This window comes from Carassius auratus, chromosome 50, assembly GCF_003368295.1.
Source record: "Carassius auratus strain Wakin chromosome 50, ASM336829v1, whole genome shotgun sequence".
Lineage (NCBI taxonomy): Eukaryota > Metazoa > Chordata > Actinopteri > Cypriniformes > Cyprinidae > Carassius > Carassius auratus.
The window spans coordinates 9,926,241-9,946,173 of NC_039292.1; the positions used below are offsets into that span (position 1 = coordinate 9,926,241).

A 19,933-nucleotide genomic window follows, 5' to 3' on the forward strand; every position below is an offset into this window, starting at 1 on the left:
GCAAACCGCCTGAATGTAGAACGAGTAACAAGAAAAGCAGAGCCGCGTTTGCTCTGTGGAATCTGTTAAGACGTCTTGGGTAACTACGTCGACATGGCAATTAAAATGAATTTATCATCAGACCAACAGGAAATGAAACCGTCACAAAGTTTTCATGTAGAACAAAATCAAAGTGGTCTGGAAAGATCTGCCATCAATATGGCATCAGTCTGGAAAAGCTAAACTGCGGCATGTTGGGACTCAAGAGGGACTGCGGATTCTGCCTGGAAGCGGTTGGGAAGTGACAGCAACAGAACCCAATTCCCTCAGCTGGTGGTAGCGGGGAGGTGAGAGCTGACAGCTGGAATATGCCCTGGAAATTATGCCGAAAGTCAGAGGAAGGAGAGCATTTTAACAATTAGACAAGGTGATCGCCAACCAGGTGTCAAGATAATCAAGTCCCGCTCACCAAGCACCTGCAGTAATCTCAAATCTTTGACTCCACAATCGAATTCAGAATGTCAGCCCAAGGATTAGTAATGTTTACCTAGTCACACAGCCTAGATGGATGTGATAGGTCAGGGCTGACCTCAGACAGTCCATTCAAAAGCATCTGCTCCTATAGCGGTTGTCTATGTGCCAGCATTACAAATGGGATACCGGCTTCCCAAAACATTTGGGAGTGGCTTGAGAAGTTCTGCACCATCAATCAAGACAACAGAGTCAGGATGGAGCTCGCTTTATATGGGGAATATCACGTCGGGGACACCAAAATCTACAATTGTTGTGTTCACATTGTTTACATTCAATACAAGTTGCATTGCTGGCATGCTGCGTTATATATTTTTGGACACAAAATATATTGTTATTTGGTTCACCCACTAAATAAATACAGAGACTTGATGTAAGCGGTCCCACTAGAAACTAATTATATAATGCATCCTCTGTGTTTCCACAATGCTCTAAAAATTAGCATGCCCTTTGATTAAGTGTCTGCAGGTGTGCCCATGATAACACAGACTCTCCGCCTTGACTCCACCTCGACTCTTTTTGTATCTTTTACACAAACATCCTCTCACAAAGATACCTTCATTTTGTTTTCTAGAATCAATTATGGTGGGGAGGACTATCATTGTACACATATTTGTGCATTTGGTGATTAATCCAAATGTATTAATCATTTCCTTCCTTGATTTTTAGCCGAGTATGACTAAAAGTAATAAATTGGCGCAGATGTTTATCCAGTAACCGATAAAACTGATTGATCATTGTTGTTCATTTAAAAAAGGATTCATCAGACTCATTCAAACCAGCGAGTTTATGTGCTTTTGACAGATCCAGTGATTTATTCAGATTCATTCAGATTCATTCAGACTGATTCAAACCAGTAACTTGAGTCAGATTCATTAAACGTGTAGTATGGAATTTATGGCCACCAGGGGTCACTCAATCAAAATAATAACATAAGACGTACTTTGATGACGTCTGGAAAGAGCGTAAGGCTCATGGGAGTTGTTGTTCATTGGAACACGCGCCATGTCGCTCCCTATCATTCCTCACTCATTCTAACTTAGTATTTTGACAAGCACGTCTTTTCGAACGGAGAGATATAGACGGTTTCAACTGCAACAACATAAACAAACGTTACTGTGCATGAGCGCTTTTGTGGACATAACTTAACTTCCGGTAGACTTCCAAATAGAATCAATAACAACAGCCAAGTCCCTCTAGATACTAGACATAAAGCGCCAGAAATAGAGGTTTCCCCAGTAACAGCTGTAAACGAAGCAGAGCTGGTACGCTCACACGCTGCTATCAGGCATATAACATACAAGTCTTCCTTCAGAAATACAGCGATATAAAAACACCTGTGCCTCGTTTTGATATTTAAACATAAATGTAAGGAATTATTATTATTATTAAACGTGAGGTACGCAACGTTACTCAATGAAGTCTTTTTGAAAAAAGATCAGTTTTAAAATTGTGGCGAGTCTCAAAAAATAAATAAATGTATGGGAAACACATCCTGCAGCACATCCACCTGAGCACAACTTCAGTCTACTCATAACCTTGCCTTTAACTGCGTTTGTAGAAGGCACCGCAGCCAGACCGATGAGACCCTTATCAAATCAATATTCCATCTAGCTAGTAGTAATATATGTTAAAAAACACGGCCGCCTTTCGTTAATAATTATAATTACGTTATACTATGATATCGAACAAGTTAGAGAACTGCATTTGAAGCTACTTTATTCAGCTAGATATAGAACAAATGTAGATTTACATGAGAGCTTGTCCGTCTGCGTTTTACACAAGACATCATCGTTTCACAAAATATACGGATAGATAAAGTTAGCTGACTGGATGCATACCTGTTTATCAGAATGCAAGCGAGTTCGGCATCTCTCTGTAGTTTCAGCTTGTCACGAAGCTCTCTCCATCTTGGAAATGCAACTCCAATATTTACCCGTGTCTTGTTGCTTCTCTTGTCCCAAAACCATCTCGGGTCATTTATTTCACCCGTGCGTTTGCGCTTCACAGAACGTGCAGGCAAAGCATAATCATGATCCATAACTAAGTTATTGATTGAGGTTTAAATACGAATATAAACAATATAAATATAAAATATAATAGTCTCGATAAAGGCTACTACTTTTACTTCTGCGTCTCATCTTTGTTTCTGTTCGCCTTTGTATTTGGCGGTTCCGCAGGAAGTTAGATAAACTAGAGGGGTCAAAGTTTATATGACGTCATAGACGGGCGACAAAACGGAAATAAAGAAACGTGCCGTGTCTTCGAATTAAACTATAATTTTCTCCGGATTTGAAAGTTTGTGGAAACTGTCGGGATGATGTAAGTACACAACTAAAAAATATATATAACATAGATATAGTGATTTCTGCTATTTTTAAAGCAGAAAAATTACATATTGCGCCTTTAAGAGCTGGTTCATAAGACTCGTCCATTCGTGAATCCCACTCCACTGATTGTACTGCATGTTTGTTTTTGAGTTGATTTTATGTGCAATAGAAGCTTCAGCAGCTTTGTGAACAGCAGCACAGACAATACTGGTGTAATGGCATTGTAAGAACGACAGACGCAAAACAATTCATTGTTATTCACATCTAATTCATTAGCCAATTTCTTACATCATAAATTCCCCTCACTGATTGCATTACAGTGGGGGGCTTAACATTAAGAACAGAAGGGGCCTGGCTTAGAAACTGTTTGAAATGTAAGCTCATGAATTCATTATTAACCAACAACATGTGTTACTTGTAAATTATGGGCATTTCCTCTGTAAGCTGGGCTGATCTGAATACTAGTGTGTGCCATTACTGTCAATGTTAAACATATAGAATTCTCAAGCTGTGTTCGCTGTAAAAACGTATAGACAGATGTTTGATGTTCTCGTCGGTGCCAAACGTCTGAGTAATCGCAGTCCGCTGCAATGAGCAGCCAATCTCATTTATTGTCCCGATAAATCTTGAGTCCGGCCTCTACACTGGTCATCAGTCACAGCTAAAGTCTTAACTGGGGCAGGAATGACAGGGCCTTGAGGACTGGAACTACCTTTCTTCAGAACATCATAAAGACCATATTATAAAAATCAAATTTAGGTTTAAAAAAAAAAAAGTGAATTTGACCATACATTGCTTGCATGTAGGGTATCTAATATTCAGAATGCAAAGCAACATTTTGTGATTTTTAATGTGCTTTTAATTTGCATATTCATATAAATGTTTGAATAATGTGTCTGATGTAAAGGCATAGTTTACACAAAACTGTCATCATATACTCACCCTCATGTTGTTCTAAACCTGTATTAAATTATTCTGTTGAACACAAAAGAAGATATTTTGAAGAATGTTGGTAACCAAACAGTTGACAGTAGCAATTGACTTCCATATATATGAAACTGAAAAATAAATAAATACAATGAGAGTCAAAGGTTGTTTGGTTACCAACTTTCTTCAAAATATCTTCTTTATAATATCTTCAGAATATCTTCTAATATTCTTTCTTGCATCTATTTAAAAGCAGTGAAGAGTGTTGTTTTGTGCAGTCATTTTCATGTAAAGCTTATCTTGAAAAGAAAGTTAGACAGAAGAGAGACTTACTAGATATTGATGTGCTGCCTTTCAAGTTCTGATATTTCCTTCAGAAAATGCAGTTTTGTATTGAATAATTTTGATTAATGATAAAATATTAGTAAATCACAGAGCCATAGTTGAAAGTCACATATATTTTACGTGTACAAAAAAAGAATAAGAGCGAAATCATTTTAGGTGTGATAATGGAGGTATCCAGTGATCTGTCACAATTTAGATGCAGTCTGCAGCAGCAAAGAGAGATGCATGAATAGTGAGCAAGAACATCTTCACACAAGAATTGATTGCAGGGATTATTTTGATCTTTGTTTTGCCTTTTTCTAATTTCAAACTGTTAACGTGTGGATACTTCAAATAATCAGATTATAATTCAATAGATTTTATTTCCAGCATCTAACAATAAAAGGAATTTGCATTGTGAATCTGAGTTAAGCGAAAACAAGAGGTTTTCATTCAGTTACATAAAGTACAATCATTATCTGGGCAATGTCACATTTTGGTCTGCATTTGTGCCCCTTTGACCAGAAACTCTAAGTTCATAGAGTTCTTTGATACTGATTCAGAAGCACTTTGTGCACTCTGTCATAATCTGTTTGGTATCCATGGAGTGACAGTCTCAATGCTCAATAGCAGGAGATGAGGGACAGCTCATTAGAGACAGAGTCTGAGAGCTTACTATGTGATGTGCTGACAGGACTCTCTTCGGCTGCTGTTTGTGGATTTGTTGACTTTACTTCTTTAAAGTGTTCAAATGTTGATTGTCTGTCATGTGTAATGCATCACTGGAGGCCGAGTGATCCGATGTCCTGCCCGAGACAGGCAGAGAATGAATTAGAGGTGGGATCTTGGGGGTTTTCCAAATAGCGGAGTATTTTAATGTGAAATAAAGGGTTTTGGGGGCATCATTATTACAGTATGTCAATTTGACAAATCCCTAACACAAGACCAGACATTTATAAAATGTAATGGCTTCTACAGCTTTCCAGCTTTTCATGTCCTTCAGTTGGACTCAAGATACTTGTTTTCCCATAGAGTATTATCAAAAATCACATAGACTTGCAGCGAAAATCTTGAACTGTAATCCAGTCTATTTATTTATACCTCCATCCATCTAATTACATTTAATCCATCTATCTATCTATCTATCTATCTATCTATCTGTCTGTCTGTCTATCTGTCTATCTCTCTGTCTGTCTGTCTGTCTGTCTGTCTATCTATCTATCTACTGATCGATCGATAGATTGATCTATGCCACATAAGAAGACACAACCTTTTTTTAAATACTATTTTAAGCATGCAACAGTCCTTTGTCAAGACAAGTGTTGTTGTTTACTTATTGGAAGGGAAAACCAGCTAAGCCAACCAACCCACACCCAACCCAGAATTAATATTTTTAGAAGAAAAAAAAACACTACATATAAGACTAGTGTTGAAAAGCATGCTAATCTTAAAACATAGATAAGCCAATGGCTGCAACCTACGTTTTTGTGAATCATGCCTACAGAATGGAGATGTACCGAATTTGCATGAAAGGCTCTTTTATTTGTCGTTATGGCCCAGGGCATAACAGTGAATACTAATGCTGGAGATTAGTAGCGGAAGCTAGTCCCTAGAGTAGATGCTGTGAGGGAAATATTCACTACATAACAAACTACTTTGAGTTTGGAAGGCATCTCTACAACTATTTTTTACCTTTAAGAACGTGCCTTTTCCTTTGGTGCGGATGACATTTTGGTTCCATTTGTATCTACTTGTTCTCCAAGCACTTTGTTAGCCTTCCTCCAAACGTACAAATGCTGCCACCCTGATATTTATGTACTTTTGCTTCCCTGGGTTATATTTCACTCTGATATTCATTTTCTCACAAATGTACTACCCCCCTCCCCCACCTCATTTTTTCAAGTTTCCCTACCTTCCTCCCTCCCTTTTTTTCCCCTCCTCTCTCTAAGGGCCAATTGGGGTGTCATGGTATGCAAATGAACATGTAAGGGTGCCCTAGTTATTATAAATAGACATTTATGTTTGATTAAGTGCAAAAACAATCTTACCTCAGGAAAAAAATCCCTCCGATCTGTTTCAAAGAGAAAAGCTTAGGATATTAGGCCAATCGCTGGAGTGTCTTTCTTTCATTGCTATTTGCCTTGCATGAAATGTCCTGATTTTACCATGTCTCGACCTCCTGAATTTCATGCATTAATGGGAATTTCTATAAGACAAGCTATGTTGGTCTATGTCATATGATTTTATATTTATTTACTAAACTTGACATTCATGACATTAATATAAAATAACAAAAGTTTATATAGACAAATTTCCTCTACTATGTAAAGTACTATTCTATCGCAATTATTTTGCCCATCAGGTGCACCAATGAAATCATCTTAAAACATTCTAGTCAGTCCACAGTAAAAAAAGGACCACACTATGATAAGCCCCACTCTATGTTAAGTGGCACATTTTGGAAATAAATATTTGGCCTTATGGAAGTGAAATATGCTGCAAAATACCATTTCATGTATTTAATTTCCTCTTCATGTTCATTTTCCTCTTTCTTTACACAGCGCACATTGTCAGGAGTAGACAGTGGTGTGAGATGATGCCTTGTTTGGATGATGAAGGCTGTGACCTATTGGTAAACGGAACGGGCTGGACATGTGCACAGCCAGGAGGCCGAGTGAAAACAACCACAGTAAGTGCCACCAAACAGAACAACTCATGACTTAGTCTTCTTTGTAAAAAAGGCAAGTGTCATGACAAATATCGCACCAGATCCCAATAATAATAAAAGAATAAACCTATCTTTGGAGAACAGTAAACATCAGTGTATGTTTTTCTCAAAGAGCTTTTTTTTTATTAATAAAAAACTAAAATTAAATAAATAACAATTCTTATTTTAATTTAAAGCTGCAGTCCGTGCGTTTTGCCTCTTTGTTGCCATCTCTGTTTGAAAACCTGAATTGCAGCTGTTAGTTGAATTATCTATCTTGCATGGCGTGAGTCGGCGCAGCTCCAGATGAATCTAATGGTCTGAAGAGTATGTGTGGCAGTCAGTCACCACACCGGTGAGGATATTTACTGTACTTCGCAATCACAGATTCTAGCCTATGGTTTGGATTATGACCCAAATAAGAATTTTCACTGTAAATTGCCATCTGAACAAGTAAGTAACAAGTCTGCTACGTTTAATCTGACCTACTGAGAAAAAATCATTACCATAAATCTCGCTAACAATGATTATTAAATCTAAAGATCGGTTAGTTCATATCATATTAAACTGTTCAAATTATTATTGTTATACTTTATTCTCATATGATTAATGTTGACAACATCAGGATTGGTGACTATGAGTAGGAGTGTGTATTAGCATATAGATTTCAATTCCTGCACAGCCTTATCTAATTGTCATACTCTTTGGATTTCATATTAAGAAATTATTTTAACCCAAAAAGCACATTAAGCTCCCTCCCTTCCCTTGTGCTATCTGTAATCAGAAGCACATTTATAACTGGAATATAATTTAATTTCATTCACATGTGTTTTATAAACACATAATCCTTTCTGGATTACAATCCACCATCACAATGATATATTTAATTATTCTGGCTGCTGCGAGAAAAGGCCTCTAAACGATCCACCATGTGCAGGATCCTCACATGCGATAGCCTACAAGCTGGGACAACTTCTTTATGTTTACTGAAGTGACGTAATGGCGCAGTGTCATGCTTGAATTAACCATGAAAACCTACCCGTACCACTCAAATTAGAAAACATTATCATAAATTGACCGTTGTGAATCAGGTTAAAGTAAGTTTTGAACACTGGCTGGCTATGTACTCGCTCAAATTTTGATTTCGGATCATTTTTAACCAAAAAATGTTATGGACTGCAGCTTTGATAAAATGCAATATCAAACAACGTTGGCCTAAAATTCTATATAAGATTTCTCCAGTATGATTATGTGTAGAAACTAGTAATGTATGCCACGCAAGTTAGCTTGTTAATTACAAGACAACAGACAAAACTAAGAATGTTTTATGTCACAATTTATAACTTTGGTTATATAAATATACACAGTACATAATTCAAGAGATGATAATTGCTTTTGTTGCTTCAAGGAATAGTTCACCCAAAAATAAAAATTCTGTCATCAGTTACTCACCTAGTTCCAAAAAACGTAAGACTTTGGTTAATCTTCAAAACACAAATTAAGATATTTTTTCAATGAAACTGGAGAGATTGTTGGCCCTCCTTTGAAAATTCAGGTAACCAAAACATAAAAGATCCAAAAAGGTTATAAATGCATTGTAAAACAAGATATAGATTTTTAAATATATGGCATAAAATTCCCTTAAAGGTTTCAATCATCTGTGTCACTGGCATTGAGAGGGCTTTTTCTTAAAATGTAAGAATAGATTTTAGCTCTACTATTTGTCGACAGTACATCCTTGGTTAGGGTTAAACCAGGGAAGGATCTGGGACAACATGAAAACCTCACAGAATGCATAACTTACCGTGTTATATGCCCTTACTTTTGTGTTATTTAATCCCACCAGGTATCCTGACGCCAGTGGGGGACGGTTTTCCCAAGAGAGGCGCAATGTATGGAAGCTCCTCATCATTCTCCAAAGCTACAGCGGGGCGAGGGAGGGGAGCATTCATCATAGTCCTGTTAGCTCTGTCTGTCAGTCTCTCCATTAGTCCTTCAGTCTCATAAGATAAGGGGCGAGGAACTCTTGTCACGACATATACATGGACCATGAGGAACGGATCCCCCCTGTGCTGTCAATCAAAGTTGGAACCAGCCAACATTTAGTTTGCTGATGCCAAAACAATGGCAAATGATCGGTTGCAGGATAGTTTGTGACCTGGATTGTGAATCGTGTACGGATCTACGAACTTTTACAGACCAAAGAAATAAAGACTAATTTTCTGTGGGGAAGGATTTCCAATACGAACATGAATGCACACATCAGCTGCTTCAGCTTCAAATGCAAGGAAAAAAACACATACCTGAGCTCTGTAAGGAGCTCTCCCAACCAAGCACATGCAAAATGGACAACAAAGACATTTGCGATAAAATTGTCGACTTTTCTTCGATTGTAGATCTGCTGCCATTGTTGTGAACTGAACTGAAATCAGTCAGGATTTGGAAACGTAGCGAACGTGGCAGGGGATTTGTCAAAACCGAACATTATCTACCTGACCTGAAGAGACTAGCGAAGACTTGCGCTTCGGGAGAGACCATCCGATGTATTTTCAGAGTTACAGTTATAAATATATATTTAACAGTTTTATATGATGTACCTTTGTAGCGAACCTTATTTAACACTGACAGTGTGATCCTATTCATAAAGGGTGAATTGAAAACAGTCATGTCCTGGAAAGTTATTTACGCATTGCTTTCTTCGCAAATGAGCACAGGAAGCAAAATAGTGTACTTGTGTATTTGTGAATAAACTTTTGTTTTGTAACAGCATTTAACAATATACACACACACACACGTAAAAAGCAACTGTAATCCACCTTGACAAGGTTATATACATCAGTATACAGCTATGGGTAAAATGTGTTTTACCGCAGAGATTGTACACTGGCTAATTCATCTTATAAAAACTGTTTATGTGTCAGTCCTTTTGTGATATCTGTCATATCGCGACGGTCACCCCATTATGATAATGGCCCTTATGAGATAATGGCCCGTCCGCCACAACGAGCGCCGTATCCTGTGTGGTTTCTCTTAGACCATTACTCTGCCCTTGTTGGCCCCTCTCCTCCTCTCTCAGCGTCGAGCCTGTGGAGGAATGCTGCTGTCAGCCAGGCTTCAAGCTTCATTTAACATCACTAACAGCCTGCATTACACACGGCGTCTCTCAGCTACAGCTGCAGTGCCCCACAATATCACCCACCTCACGGCTCGGCCCAAAAGTACCCGGAGTGTTTATGAGGGTTTGAAGGAGAATGATGTTGACTTTATTGAGGCTTTTAATAAGATCTTAACAACATACATTAATCATTTACTTCAGTTGTATGTGGAAAAAAGTGTCCCTTCATACTTAAACCTGAAGTTAAATATGCTAAGATGTTAAAATTTCAGTTTAATATGCGGAGACTACTATAAGTAAGCCATTTGTAGGCTGATTTCCCTGTGAAGTGTAAACACTGTGACCAACCGTGGTGTTTAAAAAAAAAACAATTCTGTTTGACAATCCCGACCAGCCTGACACGGCAACAGTGGCATGACCAATGGTGTGAGTTTGGGGCGGAGCTAATGGTTTGAATTCTTTTGGTTTCATTGTCACTTTTAAGAATATAATTTAAGTTAGTAAATTATTAACATAATATGAAACAATATGGCACATCATACTTTAAAGTGGTGTTAAAATACCTCTTTGGACACTAATATTTGTGCTGTTTTAAAATGTTTCTCTGTTGCTGAAAATGTTGGCACCTGCCTTACATAGCAACCGTGTTTCAACCAATGGTGTGAATTTGGGGCGGAGCTTTCTGTAAATTTCTGAAAATTTAGTTTGAATGCTGCTGGTTTTCTTGTTTTTGAGGAGGTCTTAAAAACGTATAACTGAAGTAAATGTTCGAAAGGTTGCTGTCAGTAAGATTTAAAAAAAAGAAATTAATACTTTTATTCAGCAAGGATACATTACTTTGAAAAAGTGACATTAAAAACATTTGTGTTTCAAATTAATTTTAATTTGTTTTATATTCTTTATGTACATCCAAAAATATTTATAATAATGTAATAATAATGTTTGTTGTGCACCAAATCAGCACATTAGATTGATTTCTGAAGGATCATGTGACACTGGAGAATGGAATAATGATGCTGAAAACTTCACAGGAATAAATTACATTACAATTTTAAATATATTTAAACAGAAAAAAGTAATTTTTTAGATTGTTATAATATTTCAAAATATTACTGTTTTTAATTAAATAAATACAGCTTGGTGAGCTTGGCTCAACCAATGCTAGAGTCTTTGGAAAACCTGTTTGTAAACAGTCATTATTTTTGCAGCTTTGTTTGGTTTGATTTTGTAGTCTTTACGAGTGCTAGGTTATGGTAGTTGGCACAATTTAATCCTGTTTAAAAAATGAGACATTTATATTCAGTGGTAAGTGTTGCCTAGTCATCTGTTTTTGTCATTTTGCTGATATCTACTTTATCCAATGAAAATGTCTTCACGAACAATTAGCCCTTCGAAGCAAGGAAGGTGGCGGCGAGGCACGAAGATGATTGGCTAAGGTAAAAAGGCTCCCTTGAGTTCATAATCAGCATCTGACATGTCGCACTGAACCATCTCAAATTCCCATACAAATCTTACCGGCTTGGCTCACTCATCCATGGACTAAATGAGAAAAATTACAGACTTTGCCATTTCCCTTAAAAACCCATTTACATTCTGTCAGCTCCTATTAAGGACGAAGATCGTGACAATGGGCAAAAATATGCATGGGAGAAAAATCCAGCCCTAGTCCATCACGGTAATTCCGACCCTGCTTACCAAGGCACCACTTGATTTCTCCTCAATTTGGGCTTCCCTTCCCACAAGCTGCACACTAAACAGGCACTGATAAGCACCCTGTCTGAAAACCAGCTTTAACAATATCATACAATTATGAGCACCAGTAACAGTATCAGCAATAGATTAGAGGTACTAAATGCTGAGCTATGAATAAATTAGCCATTAGTTTTTTGCCTAAGAAGAAAGACCCAAAAAAGACTGAAAGGACAACAAGGCAGGCACTTTGATTTTCTTAGCTCTGCGCTTCAGCTGATAGTTTTCTCTACATAATTTTGAATGACACAGATTATAATAGATTTCGGAAATAATCCGGATTACCGCAGTCATTACAGCCACATTTAATCAAAGAGAAAAGTCTTTCTATGGTCACACATCATTATGTGCGCTATGACTCAAAACGGGTGTCGATCTTATTTCAATTAAAAATTGGCATGTCTATCAACATGATGCCTCTGTTTACTGAACTCTTTAGACAAAGACGTCATCTGCAATTCAAATGATTTTAATCAGCAGACACAGAGGCACAACATTGAGAGGATTGCTTCATTCGTTTAGGAAAATGTCAAAGGAAATCGTAGGGCCTCAGCTGTGTTTATGAACTAACTCCATGTTTCAGATTTGCAGGGGATTAAAAAGAGATGAAAAGCAGTGAATGTGTAATTGTGTGAAATTTAAACTCAGGACCCTTTTTATAGTGCAAATTTCTGATTAAGGCAAAACCAAAGGAAAACTCCCCGCAATTATCGATAATTGCGATTGGCCAATTATGTATTAGCATGATAAAAACAAGTGCACACATAAAGGACGACAACTTTGCGCCTGAGATGAACACAAGTGGAGGGACGCACTTTGCCCACGGGGGAGGCAGACGTTGCTTGCGTTCCTCCAGGCCGTGTTGGGAATTATGGTCTGCCCTTCAAGCAGTCATTCACACCCGCCATTAATCATCTCTGACCAGTGTCCCCATTCTCAAAAGAGGTCTGGAATGTGTTTCCAAACCTTACAGAGACCTGGTTGTCACCCTACCTGTCCACCCTCAGCTCCTTGGGGTCCTTCACACGGGATCATAAAAATGAAGTGGAGATGGTGACTTTGTTAAAGGAGATAGTTTCCAATTGGGACCGAAGATACTTCTTACTGAAGATGTTGTCCGGGTACATTTTCGATTCGGGCGAGTACTTTGAGAGTCACGCAGGATGACGTAATGTTTCGTAAGAATTAATTGAATTGTTCATTGAATACACAGTCAGCATAAGCACAACCGTTGAAGCATGAATGTGGCATATAACAATGTGACCTCCTGCGGGACAGTCTCTGAACGAGTCCTGGAGTATCCTACAATAACAAATTTTGTCTAAAGATTCTCCTACGCTCATTTAAGCATGACATATTTGCCATTATTACTGAACTGACGGTCAAAGATATGTCAATGTGATTCAGTTTTTGACAGCTAATCTTCAGGAGGGATGCAGAATTTCCTAAAAGTTGTTACATACACTACCCTGAATTTTATAGATCTGGAGGACCGGTGGGTTTGTGTGTCCCCAGGCAAGATTATAAAAATGTCTTAAAATTATAATTACAATAATAATAAATGTGTGCAGAAGTATCTGTATAAATGTTTATTGAAGCAAAAAGGCTACAAATAAATTTTACTTTTGACTTTTTCTGCATATGCGATATGATCCATCAGGCTTTTGAGGAACATTTATTTGTTCATGTCTCAATCATCATTGTATTGCACTGTATTATATGTTTTGCCTCCACAATAAAATCTACCGAGTTGATCATAAAACCGAGCATTAAAATATCATCTTACAAAAGACATATTAATGGGAGATATAGTGACAACTGATATTTAAATGACATTTTATTTAAGTAGTGCGTTATACTGTGAGCATTCAATTGATTTCCATTACAAGCAATCAAAATGTCTTACTTTTTGGCCATATAAATAACAACAACTGCAACAAATTGCATATTTTTGCCCAGTTTGGATCTCTAAGGGAAATCTGACTCCTTAATACCTTTCAGATTTTGCCTACAGTACAGGTCACAACAGCCTTAATTATCCTAACTGAGGACATTGAAGACATTTCTACAGAAAGAAGTCAGAAAAACTTTCATTACAGTATCTATGTCAAGAGGTGAAGCTTTCAGTGTAATGCGCTGCGCTACAAAACAGCATGAGCCATTCAACAGCGGAAACCCTGAACCACAAGGGCTGCCTGCAAAATAGGATTATAGAGATGCACACCAGCAAGGCGGCGTTCCACTGACCACAAGTCATTCTGAGCTGAATCTACCAGAACTGATTGATTCACATCCACGATTCACCAGACACCTGAATGTCACCTTTCCACATGGCTGCCATTCACTGCACACAGTGATTGAAAGAGAGAGCAGAGGTGAGAGGGAATGGGATGCTTATGGCACGGGGAGATATGAACTTAATGCAGGAACACAGAGAGGAACTGGTGTGAGGGCAGAGGGGCACCGAATGCCACAGCTGGTGACGGTGAGATATGGGAACATTCATTTTGTTACAGAGGTCTCTAAGTCTTCATTTCCAGGTGTCTCCAAGTCCTGGTGGAATCATCTGATAAGAGCTTGATGTCAGTGTCTTCATTTCGTTCTCTATCATACTCACATTCTCACCTCGTTCATTTTTCCAGCTCAGGATATTTAGTACAAGCAGAAGCGATGTCATTGTCATGACCCGAAAGGAACTTCCAATATTTGTCATTTAATATTTTTTTTACTGAGCTACAGTAGCCATAGGGCTGGGTAGTGACACAAATCTCATGATTTGATTTTGATTCGATTTGCATCCAATCTCGATGAAATTTGATTTGATATCGATTCATTTGGATATACTGTATATCAGGTATAGTATACCAATTATCCTCAAGAAAAAAAAAAATCTCTCCTAACTAATGATGAAAACTATCCACTTTGTTTTTCACCACAGAAATAAGCCACTTTTTATTTGAAGGTGCACGTCTTTAAATAGCTAGAAGAATAACAAAGTGCAGTAAACAGAAATAGGAAAACTATTTGTGCAAACCACCAGTGGGTTTATGATTATGGTAATACATTTAAAGAACGTGATGGCAAATAATTGTTTGTTAAAATGAACAACTGAATTGTGTAGAAATAAGGGATGTTCACCCAAAATGGTAAATTCTTTCATCATTTACTCACCCTCAAGTTGTTCCAAACATGTATCAGTATATTTCTTCTGTTGAACACACACACACACACACAAATATAATTTGAAGAATGTTGGTATCCAAACAGTTGGTACACCTACATCCTACATCACTGCCATTAGAAAACCTGGAAGAGCCAGGACATTTTTTATTCTATTAACTCTGTTTGGTATTTGTCTGAAAGAAGAAAGCCATATACACCTTGAGGGTGAGTAAATCATGGGCTGATATTAAGAAAACAGTTTTTTCAAAATGAAAAGAATTGATTAATATCGAGAAAAGTTCTGCCAGGAAGACTCAATCACTTCGTCACTAATTACCTTCATCATTATCCAATCACGTCTTTATACTCCTGTATAAAAGATCGTACTTACACATGTTTGAGTTCGCAGATGCCGCGGCGACAACAACCTCCACCCTCCCCACCACCACCAGGATGGTCCTGTCCTTACCTTCCAGGGGGGTCGGCTGCGCCCCTGCCTTCGTCTTCAGACAGGAAATGCAGATTCGCTACCCTCGGATTACGAACCATGGACGGGGCCTTCCGCCAAAGAAATGTATAATTGTGCTTGCTGAGCTGTCAATAAATGTGTGCCTCGTACATCATTTTATCTCCCGAGTCTTTCTGGTAGAACTCTATTTTCAGCCTAGCCATAATGCACAACACAACAACTTTATTAAAAATACAACCAGCCACAAAAAAAAAAAAAAAAAAAAATTAAAATTAAAACTTTTCTTCATTTTTTAAAAGGCCACGGGACATTAAAAAATGATTCAAACTTCAATCAACAACGTTTTCCAACTCATCAAAATTTCTTGAACCTCTTGAACATTCTCAGCACAGATTATCAATCATTGGCTCTGATAGTCATGCGATGGTTGTCTTCCTCTGACATTTGCTTGTGTGGCCTTGCTTGTGTCCATCCTGCTGAGTCGCTCATCTATGCTCGCTAATCCAACATGCGTGACAGCTGACCGCTGATGCTAACAATAGCGAGACAGCACAGACAGCCCATTCTAAAGACTGTCAAATGATAAATTACCCTCTTCAGTCACTCTAACCGAGAGCCAGTTAGGTCACACAAACAGCTTGACGTGACATTTTTCCGGTACTGTATATGCAAACTGCTGCCAATCAATTAACAGCTAGCCTTTCTTTACCCCTCAACCGCATATTGGGATTGAGGGACATTGACTGCAGAGGGGAAGTCAACACAAAAGCCTCCTGGAGTCCTGGGTCATAGGGAAAGACTGAACAAATAAATGTGGCTGTGAAAATGAACCTGAAAAACAGCTTTAGTTCATAATGTCAGTCGTCCTTTTCTGTGAATCTCTCAAAACATGTGAATCAACAATCAGCTAAAATGCTGCAAATATGTATATTTTTAATCAGTGTTTTTGTCTTGAAATATTGTATAAGATACATAAAATATAGTGTTTAAGATACACTAGCATTCAAAAGGCTGGTAAGAGTTTTTCATGTTTTTTTAAATAAGGCCACAAATATGATAAAAATACAGTAAAAAAAAAGAAATATTATTAATATTATTATCAATTTAAAATAACTTTACTGACCCAAAACTTTTGAACATGTCAATTGACATACAAGTAATTACATTTTTTCATAAATAGTAAAAAAAAAAAATGGATTAAAAAATATTCATTGAAAAAATGATTTGCCATTGGACTAAGCAAAATAAACAATTCATGGTTATGTTTGAAAATGGTTATATTTTAAGGATGTTACAATATTTTGTACTAAAAAAAGAAAAAAAATACTGATAAAAAACATTTTGAAGTGAACATTCCCAAATCCATGTCTTATAAATCCTTAGGGATTTTTTAAGACCTCATTTTCTAAAGTCTTATTAATCTCCCCTCTGCTAGAGAAATCATTAATGTCTATTCATTATTTTATAATTTTATATCAAGATTAATATGAATGATGAAGTGGCAGAACCCAGCAGTGGTCATTTTGCAGTGGTGCTGGTCTTTGGCCTTGCAGCAGCTGTGTTCTAATTAAAGCTGCTTCACTTGAGTGGTTTACATTTCTATTTTATTGGGACCTTTCGCCTCTCATGATATACACAGAGTGCAAATCAACCCCTGGGCAAATAATTCATAAAATTTTTTAATTGCTTCATTTATATCTAAAAGGATAAATTTATAACAGCTTGCTGCAAAGGGTAGTGTATTGGGAAATGTAAACCATAAGCACTTTGAGAAATTTTTATCACTCTGGATTCAGATGTAAAGACATCTAAACGTAAATACATTTCCATCCACTGACAGCAGAAGATAGGAGATTGCACAATTATGTGTGTTAAAACAAAAACGCTTTTAAACCACATCTCAGTTTCATGCAAAATACTAATGCACTTTGAGGTAAAGCAGTGAAAAAATGCCATTGATTAAAGATATCTTTGGAAAACAAAAAAGATGGCACTGCCTCGCTCATTTGCACAGTAACAGACTCTAGCTTTTAAACTGTCATGTCTGGCATGCCCTGATATCAAAAAGAAAAGCAAAAAATGCTTTGTGAACGTCTACGTACAACGTTTCCCACAGCTAACACAAAAAATCACTTTCATGTTGTCTTCAGACGGTATTCAGACAGAACAGTTAGCTAGGTTTCAACCGAATGCTGTTTAACCCCTCAGAAGACAGATTAGCCCCGAGACAGTCCATTCATCATTCTTCTTATTCGTCATGTAATCCCATAAGGACCACACCACAAACACCTTCTGGAACAGCAAAAGTCCTTGTGGGGGTTTTTACAAGCCTGGATTCCCAGCCGTGCATTTTACTGCTATTGCAGCAAAAGATTTGACGCGTTTCTGCTTTCCTCCATAAAAGCTTGCAGCATGAATAACTGGCTTTCATTTGATTGAAAGAAAAACCTTTATATTGAAAGCATATCACAAATATAAATATAAAGGAATTAGCACAAACATACATGCAGTGATGGGCCAGTTATTAAAAAATGTAGCTCTCAAAATGATTCAGTGTGTGAGACATTTCAATGATTCAGAATCAATTGTAAACAGCTCTAAAAAGATCTAAGATCTTAGCTTTTTGACTAAGATACTGAAAAGAACAACTCAAAATAGTGATTAATCCATGAACTGAGTATTGCTAGGTCTGATTCTCAACTGAAAAACCAATTCAAAACAAAATTCACAAATCAAGTGCCACTAATTCAGTTTCTAAATTGATCAAACGGGTTAGCAAACTGTTCTGAATTGGTGTGCAATTCAATTCATTGCAAAGGGCCAACTCAAAAGAGTGATTCATTCATGAATCGAGTACCTCTAGTTCTGATTCTAAACTAAATTGCAAACTGATCTCACACGCCTTGCTAATTTGTTTGACTAATTCATTAAAAAGAACTAACTCAAAATAGTGATTCATTCACAATTAAAGAATCCCTCGGTCAGATTCTAAACAGACAATAGAAAATACCACACACGCTTGACTGCTAAATTGCTGTCAGGGAAAATGTAACGTTTTCTACCACACTACTAAAAAAAAAAACAATTATCTACTAAAACACTACGATTTACGAAACTAGCAAATCCTACCTCCTCGCTATTGAGAAATGCAGTTAAACAAACAACTTTGCCATTGACACTACTAACACTATATACATCTTCAACCCAGAAGTAGAGCTACCAAGAAACATTCTTCCATTCATCCGTGCTGTCTTTCATTCATCATAGGATGTTGAGCTCTAGAATCAAAGTTGGAGCTTCATCAGCTGGTTACTTCGCTGGCTCATTATCAGTGAACACCTGCCTTTCAAGCCATTTATCAGCTGCCTGTCAATATATAGATTACAGTATCCATTTCACTGTCAAAACTGACTATTCATCACAGCTGTGCACTGTCTGGTTATAAAGTTCTCTTCGACCTCTGTGGTAAACACACAATCTTCTGACTGCAAAAAAAAAGTGAATATAAACAGACAATAACGCTAAACAGAATTAGCTCCGTGATAAATCAGATATTGTGAAATATCAATTTTGCACATGGCTGCACACGAGCACGCTTCCATATTTTCCCAATGCTCCTTGTCATATTCCCAAGCCATTAGTTTAATTCATGACATTGTATAGGGTGGAGGTTTACTATTGGGTTCATAAACATGTCATGCGATATTTCAAGAAGTTTCAGAGCTGAATGATATTGTTGACTGTTTACTTCAGTATTGAACATAATAGATTAGTGGGACAATTTTATATAGTATATACGGTCCCCAATTTTTTTTTATAGAGCTCTTTTTACAAAAGGCAGAATAAAGTATTTTGTTCTTAATTAGTCTTGAAGTCCCAAATCGTCTTGCTATTCTTCTTTTGTTCCAGATTTTTATTGATTCATTCCTTCCTTCAGCACCAGGACGTTCAGAAATGCATGTTAAGCAAGCTTTCCTGAAACAATTGATACAAGAAAATATTAAACCGAAGACAAATGTGGTTGGAGTCGGTTCATCTATCTCTTTCCCACTTAGATCTCATTGTTTTAACCTGGTGGAATCCCACTTCGCCCTTCAGTGAGCCCCACAAATCATCCTGGGACATGGAAATAGGGGACAGAACAAAATGGGCATCAAAGTTCATAGACTTTAGGAAAGAAAAAGAACATAGAGAGAGAGAGGAAAAAAGCAGTGAAAGTGTTCTGGCGTAAACATCACAAAAAGGGCTTTTCACACGCTCTTAACCCTCAAACAATGTATTTTTGCACCCCCCTTTTAACCCTAGGTTATTCAGTGTTTCACACTTGACATTTTGAAATTGTGGATCTAAAGCGAGTCTATGGTAGATACCTGTATCATTCATTTTAATGAAGCAAAAATCCATGCTTATTGGTCAATAGCCTCTAAACATGTAATTTTGAGTTCTGCTCTGGTGATTTAGCCTCTATTCTTTTTCTGATGATTGGGTGATTGAGCTCTTAAATCAGGGATGTCCAAATTTTTTTTAAATGGGACCAGATTTCCATGATGTGGACAAACCGGGGAACTAGATGCTTCTCTCTCTCTCTATATACATAACAATAGCTTTAGTTGTGTATGTAAAAATCTTTAAATATTAAA

General features: G+C 37.3%; 1 protein-coding gene across 2 annotated transcripts in view; it reads left to right on the forward strand.

Moving 5' to 3' along the window:
• The window catches only part of LOC113066942 (protein FAM19A5-like), a 43,768-nt gene extending 33,183 nt beyond the window's left edge, over nucleotides 1-10,585 (forward strand). For both annotated transcript variants that reach the window (XM_026239082.1, XM_026239083.1), the window contains exons 3-4: nucleotides 6,653-6,780; nucleotides 8,645-10,585. In XM_026239082.1, coding sequence (XP_026094867.1) covers nucleotides 6,653-6,780; nucleotides 8,645-8,653 — 137 coding nt within the window. In that variant the 3' untranslated portion in view covers nucleotides 8,654-10,585. The remainder of the gene's footprint in view (nucleotides 1-6,652; nucleotides 6,781-8,644) is intronic.
• Nucleotides 10,586-19,933: the final 9,348 nt, after the last annotated feature.